This window comes from Cephus cinctus, unplaced genomic scaffold (genome assembly GCF_000341935.2).
Source record: "Cephus cinctus unplaced genomic scaffold, Ccin1 Ccin1_scaffold0661, whole genome shotgun sequence".
NCBI classification, from domain to species: domain Eukaryota; kingdom Metazoa; phylum Arthropoda; class Insecta; order Hymenoptera; family Cephidae; genus Cephus; species Cephus cinctus.
In genome coordinates, this window is record NW_014333290.1 from 484,231 (window position 1) to 495,269 (window position 11,039).

At 44.5% G+C, this 11,039-nt stretch overlaps 1 protein-coding gene across 1 annotated transcript; it reads left to right on the top strand.

Annotated features, from left to right (window-relative positions):
- Positions 1-2,620: 2,620 nt before the first annotated feature.
- On the top strand, positions 2,621-6,399 carry LOC107269429 (segmentation protein Runt). The gene is made up of 5 exons (XM_015743251.2): positions 2,621-2,684; positions 2,903-3,562; positions 3,687-3,800; positions 4,884-4,991; positions 5,336-6,399. Exons 2-5 carry the CDS (start codon positions 3,241-3,243, stop codon positions 5,809-5,811), a joined length of 1,020 nt encoding a protein of 339 aa, XP_015598737.1. The 5' UTR covers positions 2,621-2,684; positions 2,903-3,240; the 3' UTR covers positions 5,812-6,399.
- The last annotated feature ends 4,640 nt before the right edge of the window (positions 6,400-11,039 follow it).

Here is an 11,039-nt window from a genome sequence, read left to right on the forward strand (position 1 = left end):
GAGCCGATATATATATATATATATATATATATATATATATATATATACGTACATAGGCCACATTGCACAATATCGACTTTACGGGTCTGCCTTTTCAATCGGAGTACCAAAGGGTTCGAGCATTACGGTGAATTGGCACGACTCTTTTACGCGAATACCGGTAAAACGAGTGTCGGTAAAGCAATAAATCTCTCTCTCTCTCTCTCTCTCTCTCTCTCTCTCTCTCTCTCTCACTGGTCATACCTCACTGATCGGAGACAGGCTGTCCGTACCTCGCTCGGTATCTCAAACTGGTCAGCTGTTCCCTCGGGAGTCCCCCAGGGGTCAGTTCTGGGTCCTACACTCTTCTCCCTTTATATTAGAGATGTCGACGAAAGCATACGGAATTGCTCCTTCGTTAAATATGCGGATGACCTAGAAATATACGCTCATTGCGTACCAACAGCAATTAACTACTGCGTTACGAAAGTTAACGAGGATATTGACCGCATCTGCGAATGGGCCCTTCGGAACAAACTGCGATTAAATGCGTCTAAAACTAAGGCGATGATTCTCGGCTTCTCTAGGTACATCAACGCCCTCGAGTTTGGTAATATTGATAGTCTGATTGCTGACGGTTGCGCGATCCCGTTCACGAACTTGGTAAAGAGCTTGGATATTTTTGTATCCCCGTCACTTGACTGGCAAGAGCAGATTACCAGCATCTGCAATAGGGCATACAAAACACTGTACCAACTAAAGGTAAATCGACACTCTCTATCTAAAGCAATAAAGCAGGAACTCGTTTCCTCTCTGATTCTACCGCTCATCGACTACTGCTCTGTAGCGATACTTGACATCACTGTGGAAGAAAACGTCAGACTACAACGAGTCTTAAATGCCGGTGCTCGCTTTATTTTGGGTCTTCGTAAATATGATCACATCACGCCTAGTCTTCGTGCTTTGAAATGGTTGAGTGTTGCGCAGCGGCGACAGTATTTCTTAGGGATCCTGGTACACGGGACAGTCTACAATGGCTTACCATTCTTCATCTCCGACAAATTAACCCTTTGTTCCTCCAGAGATGCTACTGCGCCTGTGACAAGATCACATCCCCTCGACCTTGTCGTTCCCCGCTGTCGCACCTCGACTTACCGAAAGTCAGTTATCGTATCTGGGATTATGTTTTGGAACTCCGTACCTAGCAGCATCCGTGAGATAACCGCCGTGCCACTATCCAAATATGCGCTGCATGCTTGGCATCTTAGCGTTTAAACTACAAATATATATATAGCTAGCGTAGCTTACTCATGTTAGCGCTATTATTACTATTACTATTAATTATATCTTTGTAAATATGTATTATTTTATTGGCTTATTATTATTATTAATTTTCTTGAACATTGTTCTGTATTTTATACTTCCACGGCAACCTGCCCTAGTATAATAAACTATGGTCTCAATCTCTCTCTCTCTCTCTCATCGCTCCTTTTGGCTAGCAATGCTTCGACCACTGGACAGTTATACCTGCATACGCTCGATACGTAAAATCACAGGTCAAGTTTAGAGACCTCAGACCCAAATAACTTCTTACCGATCATCCCTTATTTCAACACGTGAATATAGTCGCTGTCCAAATATTATTGGGACCGTCTACTGGATCGGACCGTGTTGACAATTAACGAAAGTTAATAGAATTTTAAGTATATCGATAGACTCTTTTCCTAATGAAATATTAACGTTACACGATTCAGTGAATGAAACAGTATACACCGCTGGGACTGACAATAATAATATAAATATATTTTTAGTTTATAATGGGTACCTAATTTTAACGATGGCTTTTACGAGTTATGGCATATACGTACTATTAAGATCCAGTGATTTCTTTACAAGTTTCAAAGTTAGAGAAATTTCATTATTATATCTCCAGATACAGTCTCAACGTCAATTGTTTGTAGACGTTCTAGCGGGTTTATGCTGTTACCAGAAAACCGCGTGACGTCCAAAAATTTGACGATAAATTTTTTAACTAAAAAAATTCTTTGTAATAAAAAAATATGTCAATAATTTTCTAGCAATACACAATTTTCAGCATATTCCTTTTATACAGTGTATCATATGTGATATACATATATCCCTATACAAGCATGACTTCTTTAAAGTCATAATGTACATAACAAACCCCATACTTCATAGCAAAAAAAAAAGCACTAATCGCAATAATTCAGGATTCTTCTCTGCTTACGGGATACAACGAGTGATACAGTCAGGAGCACGCGTGTAAGCTAGTGCACGCGTAAAATTCAAGGGATCCTAATATACGGGGCTTTTACGTGTAGATCGTGGTAGGTGGCTGTGGCTGTGACGGTGGTGGTCGTGGTGGCAGTGGTAGCAGTGGCGTAGTACGAGCAGAGAGTAAGGAAAGCACAAGCCACCCTTGACAGGCCCTCGCAAGCAAGCAACCCCTAAGCCTGGTTAGGGGTGAAGGCGGCGAGCCGCGGAGGCCACAACACGACCGCCATCCTCATTGGTCGACGCGCGGCTCTGGGAGGGGCTCCGGAAAAATTGGAGGGGAGAAAAATCCCCTCTAAATAGCTCGGAGCCAAGCCGCGAAAAACTAGAATCCGCTGAGCCGGCACCGAGTACGCGTCGAGCTCGTTGACGAGAAGATACATTGAGAGAAGGAGAGGAACGTGGATTCGGTAGAACAGTGGGGGAAAACGCGTATATATATATATACATACCTATATATATATATATATATACATATATATACGGGCATATGTACAAATATACAGATATATAGGGAGAGACCGAGAGTACCGAAAGAGGGATATATCTATATGTGCACATGGACTTATAGATATCTGTATACCTATATATACATACATTCGTTCGCTCTTCCGTCGTCGTTATACAGTCATACCAGTCATTCGAGTCCTTCGAGTCCAAGGGGTAGCACAGGAGTTGTGTAACGTCTCTACGCTGGCATCTGCATTCTTCTTTATTCGATGCCAGCACGTTCGACCTGAGAGAAATTCCCAAGATACTTGACGGATAAGTGCTTTGAAGTGTATAAACAGTGGTGTGCGTTAAACGATATCGTGCTGACGGGATTAAGTGGTGAACGAGGAATATACGTTGCGGGAAATATATATATATATATATATATATCTGTGGAGTTTAATAAAAAGGGTAATTAAGTAGTCACCGTAAATTCCGAGTCGAAATCTACAAAGTGCCAGTGGTGGATCGACGATGCATTTACCGGACGGGCCGTTGGCTATGGAGAACTTCGGTGCTGTATACGATACTCTACGGGCATGTCACGGGGACCTCGTGCAGACCGGAAGTCCGGTTATACTGTGCAGCGCACTTCCGTCCCATTGGAGATCGAACAAATCCCTGCCTGTGGCTTTCAAAGTTGTTGCACTTGACGATGTCAATGACGGGACTCTCGTTACCATAAGAGCAGGGAACGATGAAAATTGCTGTGGGGAATTGAGGAACTGCACGGCTGTTATGAAGAATCAGGTCGCCAAGTTCAATGATCTTCGGTTCGTTGGTCGTAGCGGAAGAGGTGAGTGTTGATTTATTGAATACATTGCGTATGCCGATCTTTGTTACGTGCGATTATATATTGACATGTCAAATTGCAAAGTGATCTCTCTAATTGGTATCGTATTTTTGTAATCTGGTTACAGGGAAATCGTTCTCTCTCACCATACAGATCAGCACGGTGCCGTTCCAGGTGGCAACTTATTCAAAAGCCATCAAAGTCACCGTGGACGGACCTAGAGAGCCCAGGTCTAAGTCGAGTAAGTAGTATATATAGGTATACACGTGTAGAAATACGTCAATGATATACATGAATGACGTATAGGGAAATGGTAGACAGGGGGGTAGGTAGAGGTAGGTAGAGGCCGGGAGGAGGGTGAAATAAAAAGAAAACTATTATGAGTGACGGGCGATTTAAAAGTTTTGTCGCCGAAAAATAAAAAAGTTAAAGGAGCGTGACCACTGGAGAATCCGCAAACGGGTGGCCGAAGCCTTGCGGCATTTAATAATCCGCCATATAGCTGGTGGACCTCAAACCGCCGTAGCGGTTTAGCCAGGTTGGCATCGGTTCAAACCCCTGACTCGTGCGGTACTCAATTCCGGGACCGACTTCATCCGGCGGGATGTCGATGTCGAGGTTGTTTTGATAGGATTGGCATATATCTTGTTTGATCTAAGATCTCGATACGTCGGCATAGTCTTTTGAAATACGTGCGATTATTTTCATAAGCTCGCACGACGATTGGGCCGCGTCCACTAAGCGGGTCCTTGTTTATTGGCCGGCAGCGTCGAAAGAGACGCGGCTCCATAGACGCCGCGTTTAACGCGTTTGTTTATCGCGCTACATATGGCGGTAGCATGTGCGCCGAAATGGCCCTCCTCCTCTCGGTCCTCTGATCCACCATCTTGGAGACTACGGATAAACAGAGTCGCGTCTTGTAATCTTTATGGGAGTCATGGGGTTTTCGTCGGGGTTTGGCAGTTTATTATACCGACGTCGCGCGGGTTCTTTTGAGGATCGCCGCGACGCCTCCCTGTCTCTTTCTTACTCTTGCGCTTTATACGATATAATTTCTCTTTCCTAGTACCTCTTACGCGGGTTAGGTATATAGGTTAGAGCGAGTATTTAGAAATTATTTATAGACGTTAACACATCGTTAAGTCAGTTCGATTGAATTTCTTGAAGCTTCTTTTTTTTTTTTTTTCTCGTAAACATTCGATAAATCTGACTTTGTTATGAGTACAGGTTTTTCTTTTCGCGTCTATGCAATATATTTTTTCTTTAATTTTCCCACGTCAGCTTGAGTCATCATTAAACGGCGTGCTTTTTTTCTCTTTAACAGATTACCAATACGGACCAGGCTTTCCGGGATTAGGATTCCTCAATCCATGGCTGGATGCTGCGTACCTCGGACACGCTTGGCATTTGCCACATCCAGCGTTAGTTAAAGGTAAGAATCTGACAATGTTTATTACGGCATTCTTTGGTGCTAGTAGTATTGATTCCTAGCACGAGCGATGATTCATACACGAGCTGGACCGAGGGAGAGTCTGAGCTCCCTTTCTGGAGCCTGATTTCAACCCCGATCCCGACCCCGAAATAACAATACGACTTAACCCCTATACGAGTACAGTCACCCACCCTAGAATAAATGCTGCGTACAACGTACGTGTGCTTTTCCCTGCTTCTCTGTACTCTCGTACTCGTCCACCACCCCCGTTTGCTTCCTTCTCCAGCCCCTGCCAGATGATCCAGTAAAATCGTATCACTAATCGTCTGTCCTCTTTGTTCCAGGCTCAATTCCAATGCCACCGACAGACCTGTTCCCACCTACATTTGCCCCGACAGTTCTGCCAACCGGATATCCGTTCACGGAGCACCTCAAGTATTCAGCGGATTATCCGTTGCCACCAAAGACGGCGGCGTCGGTACCGTTGAGTCCCCCAAAAAGTTCACCCCGGAGTCCGGTCAGGACGCCGCCAAGGAGTCCCGCGAGGAGTCCTAGTGAGAGCGGAAGTGATTCCGCCGCTGAGGAAGTCCGAAGTGCCTTCGTGCCTATTCGACTGAATACCCTTCCGCCTCCGGCGACGTCGGCTACGTCGATCGCGCAATCATCCTCGTCACCCATTTCCAAGAGGCCGACGGAAGGTACGAAGAACGTGCTCAAGGCGCCTACCGCGCTCATCTCCCAGAGGACAAGCACCAAGAGTCCGTCGCCTACCAACATCTCCACGCCGCCTACTACAAAGCCAGTCTGGAGGCCTTATTAAGATCCGTGCAGGTCCTAATCTCGGAGGATGATCTTCGATTTCGCCTTATCACGTTGCAAGGCTAGTGATTCACCACGCCGTTGACCGTCTAACCCCCCAGGACAAAGTTACAGTGATACTGAATTAATCCAAATTTTGCACGCCGAGCGTGGACGCCTGGTACAGTACTCATCTGTAAGGACGGGGAAGCTGCGAGAGATCTTCGACGCGAAAAAAAAGAAAATTATTAAAAAATAGTCCCACTTTGTCGTTTCAGGTATGACGAGTGACGTCGAAACGTCAAGTGTCAGGACTGTCTTTTGTACATAGCCAAAGAGATTCAAGTCGTTTGTATATACGTGTAGATAGTATTGGACAATAATTCCGAATATGTGAACGCGATAGGGACGTAAATCAGAAAATTAATTATTATGGATGAATGAGGGTCTGTGCGTTTGCGTGTGTATATACGAGTGTGATATATAAATACAATGAGAGCGAAATTTCGAAAGGAAAGAGAGTGAGACTGCCAGAGATATCAATTATTTATAAGCCAGAGATATAATTTAATGTAAAGAGAATGCATAATAATATACATAGAGAGTCGGAGGAGAGAAATAAAACAGAAATCTATGTCGAATTCTTAATACATTTGTACCTGAAGATCTTTTTACATTCCGATAACCTCACACGTCTATCCATCCATGCCTAAACACCACTGTGTATATACATGTATATGATATCAATATTGGTACAGAGGAAGAGGAAGAAATCAAAATCAAGAGTCGTTTCTGGCCATAGGGTATGTGCTTTTCGTTTCCCAACGTGGAGGAAGGGATCCAGTTTTTTTCAGCCTGCCATTTAAATCTGAATGGCTGTACGGCGCGGTCGCTCGAGAGTTCGTACATTAGGCATATATATACACATATATCCATATGGGATCCCATACGTGTTGGAGATCGGTCGGGAGACACGGGAAGAGAAGGGAATGGTTTATATTGAGGGGAGTGCGTGAGATCTGTATTAGTACCTATAGGTCCTGGCTCGTACGAACCCGGTGGTGCTCAACTTGCCGATAGATAATTTTTAAACGATAAATCATTATTACATAGTATCTCATATCTTACTATTTTTTTACCTAGAATTGTTGCACCATCGTATAAATATTGTATAGAATTTTTTTTTGATTTTTTTCAATTTTCACACCTTTTCACTGTTATGGGTTTTACTGGTCCTAGGGATATTTTACAGTGACGGATGTAACTAGGCATCCCTGAATGAGAACCAGGTCAACACTCCGTGGTAGGGCTGCTCGTTGACGAGTAGACAACGGAACCAAGCAACCGTGAAGGGTCCTCATGGTAGTTCCGAGTTGAACCGATCTGATCCGATTCCAGCCGAGGTAAACCAATCGGCAGAAATCCATGTGTGCTAGCCGGCGCTAACTAATGTTTACTCAAAAAATTTACCGGCAATCGAATTGGCTCTGGAAAATTTAGGGTCGACCTGACTGGGCTGACTGGGTAGCTGGATGACGGCTAACTAGAAGTCGGAGCTCCCCATGCACGTGGTTATGCATAACATTGATAAAGATATAGGGTGGGATTTCTCAACTGGCAAAGTTCACAGTAATCTCGGGTATGATACTTGATAACGGAATGTTATCGTGGTTTTGATAATCAGTCGAATCGGTGGGATCGTACAGGCGATCGAGACTGGAATCAGAGCCGATGGCCAAATGCCGAGTGACGTAGATGCTTGCTCGGAGTTTGAGGGTCCTAGAGTTAGGCAATCAGCGTTGATGAGGGGTGTCCAGGGGGTTGGTTAGTAGGGAAGTGAGGAAGCGGAAGGTAGTCGGACAATTAGTAACCGTTGCCCACCCTCCGGCTACCACCCTCAAAACCCACTCTCTCTCTCTCTCTCTCTCACTCTCTTCTCTTATTCTCCTACCTATATATTGTAGTCGCCCCTACATTTCGTATTGCGCGACGAACTACCCCCTCAGTTACCGAGCCCCGATTCACTACGCATGCGAAAGAGAGCTGCTTCATGGGAAAGCATACGGGAACCACGGTACACGTTAAGTGGTTAAGTCCGAAATAGGAACATGTCCAGTTTGTAAAGTACGCTGAAAAATGAAGAAGGTACCGTTATCTATTTCAAGAATAATAATACTAAATACGATAAAATCACGTGGTGATAATATGCACTTGGAGAATTGATCCATATCCTTCCGTACCTATTTGCCCATCGTTTATGCAGTACCGTGAGAAGAGCATGAAAGGTCCAGGAATATATATTTAATTTCACAAGAAAATATAGGATACAAGTAATGTAAATTTTCCCTTTAACAGATATATTCGATAAAGATATGAAACGAGATAACAGAAGTGGATGCTGCGGTATTCACTTGGGAAACCGACGATAACAAGCGTCTTTGAATGGCAATGCGTCTTCGACGAGGTCGACGATGTCAGTGGCGTCGACCTCGTTATTTTGAATTGATCCGAGATCACGTTGCCGATTATCAATGTGGTTAGGTAACATTGGGTAGGGAGTCTGAAAACTGTCGCAGATGAATATACCATATCAGCAATTCATGGATGTCTCAAGTATCGCAAAGCCTGGACCAATGGGATACCGAATAGTAGAGACGTAAAGCCGTGTTTGCAAGTCTACTTCGGTTTAAACATATACGCATTTTTTTTTTAATACATCGTATGGACTAACAAATGGTTAAGTTTGAGTGTTGCTCAAATAAAAACACATTGCTACGATGTTATTTGCAAGGGCGCGTTACGAGCATGGACTTTTGTAGGACCTGGTGAGGTATGCCCATCGCGAAAACCCGCTTTATGGGGACAATTTGATTTTCGACATTGATTTTACGATGGGGTTTTGCATGCTCGGGAGAACCCCAGCGCATTACACTATTCACTGGCCGGTTTTAGTTGAGGTAAAAGTTGTGGTCGTTGCATAGTGAAAGTGAAATAAAGTTTTACAATGTTATTTTAAAATACCGTGAGGTCTTGCCCAGGGCAACTGTTAGGTCGACGATGACCACGAGGGGGATGAAGGCGGTGGTCGAGGATGAAGAGGATAAGGATTGGAAATTTCTTGGTTATGGCAATAATAATAATATAGTCCACCCTTAAGCCAAGGGAGCAACCAGACAAGAGCAAAGACAGAACGGAGTCATGTCATTCCTAGAACTTTTTTATGACGAGGATCATATGAAAGTTCCCTTCCTAGAATTCATCTAAATTTTCGTCAGGGCACTCGAGTAGAAACGAGGAACATTGCCAGAGCAGACCAGCGCGAACGGAACTCATCACCGGGGAGGAAGTGGACACGTCGGAACAATTTCCTTAAACCGTCTCTCCTGCCTAGTGGCTGCTACATGGGCTCCCTGGTCCTGAGCGATTGACCAATTTACGAAATCGATTCGAATCCAAATGAAGATGTAATTTTAGCGTTGCGCCGCGACATCCATTTGCCTCTACGATCCACCCACTTCGTCAATGCAGTTCCTCGGCTCGTCTTTTTCTGACCGTATTAGCTCATATGGTCAAACCAGTACTAGGCCGCAAGCCTAGCCTTGCGGCATGCCTACCAACCACGAGTCTGATAATACGAAAACCACTGTGCACGATCATAGAACTACAGGTTAAATTTGAAATCCCTACAGTCGTCCTTACAACAACCGACCCAAGAAATGTCAAAAAAAAATTCAAAATATATATACGTGAAATTTCAAAATTTTAATATCGAGGATTAAAGTCTCTCTTCTAGTTTATTTGAATTTCGCGCCGCTACAAAATTTCAGGTCTGAATTCTCCCGTTTCATAACGGTAGCCGGAGCAAAAGGTTTTTTCTTTCTTTACCGTACTACTGGCAGTCTAGTAATAAAAGCTTGTTAATATACAGTTGGTCGTACGGGCCAGACCTTGGGACGTAGACATTGTTCAACTGGGCAAATAATAATGTACGATAGTATCCATAGATATAGAGAATTTTAGTCGAGGGTCTCTTAAGGTACTAGTATACTACCCTAGATACGAGACATTATCTGGGACAATGCCTGCAAAAATTATGGATAGCCGATATAGACGATAGGCGCTTCAAGGCTTGCAGGGGAGCGTCTCATCCATTTAGGTCCATCACACATGACTGGATGGGGTGAGAGTGAAAAGAGGTTTCTCATATGCAGAGGTTCTCACGTAGATTAGCCCCGCGTGGCCAAACATGCTATGGCACACTTCCTCGCGCCACAAGGAGACGCTCCACGCTGGGTCTATTCTTTATCTTTAATTCAAGAACGTCATGCATCGCCAGGGTTTCCTACGATTGGCCAGGCGTCATGTACAACCATGCAAGGGGGTCAGGGGAGGGTACCTAGAGGGCCCCCCATTTTTTTATCCTTACTTACCATTTCCCTCCACGAAGGCAGATTTATCGATTATTCCTGGTCCAGTGGTCCCCATTTACCATGGTGTGCTTCACAGTTGCCTTAGCTACTATGCTTTCAGGTATATATATGTGTATATATATATATATAGTATATTGTATATATGAGGTACACCCTTACAACCTCCGACGTTTGTATGCGCACAGAGTATGAGGAGTCCCCTAGTGCGGGGGTAAAACCACCCTGGGTTGGTCTAGGATCCCGAGCGCGGAAGCCCGCAGGGGTACGCCGCGACAAACCCCTAGCAACCCCTCAAAATCAACCGCCCCTTCTCGAGCTCTCTCTATTCTACTATAGAATATCACGCGGGGGTTGTTGCCGACGGGTGAAGCGAGCACCATTCGGGCGTCGCGACGCAACGCGAATCGACCTTCTGCCGTGCTGAATTATCACTGTTTTTAAAATAATGACTCGATGTGATCCTGCAGTCGGGTTCGAATCTTTATAAGAGTGAAGATTTTTTTCTTATAACCAAAGCGACAATAAAGGAGGGTATTAAAGGACCGTTTCAGTGCTGTACTACCCTTTACCTTTGTGACGGCCACTAAACTTTAGAATTTTATGTTGTCTCCCGTCTCCGTGACACCCCCGCGCTATCTTCCTTCTCTTGGGGCAACGTTGATGTATGTATTATAACTGGGGACCACTGGAGAGTCTGTGTCTGCACAGGAGCTAGGGGGTAGCTATTCGTATGCGAGGAACACAGGGGTTCTTTGTACGAAGGGCAGAACATTGACAGGGTTCGGGCGGAGGGGAGTCCAAAGGGGAGCTAACACCATTA

What these genes read in the sequence shown, in the direction of transcription:
- LOC107269429 (XM_015743251.2), top strand. Translation starts at nt 3,241, where the DNA reads ATGCATTTACCGGACGGGCCGTTGGCTATGGAGAACTTCGGTGCTGTA. An exon ending in CGTTGGTCGTAGCGGAAGAG is followed by an intron (nt 3,563 to 3,686) that starts GTGAGTGTTGAT and finishes ATCTGGTTACAG; the next exon opens with GGAAATCGTTCTCTCTCACC. An exon ending in AGAGCCCAGGTCTAAGTCGA is followed by an intron (nt 3,801 to 4,883) that starts GTAAGTAGTATA and finishes TCTCTTTAACAG; the next exon opens with ATTACCAATACGGACCAGGC.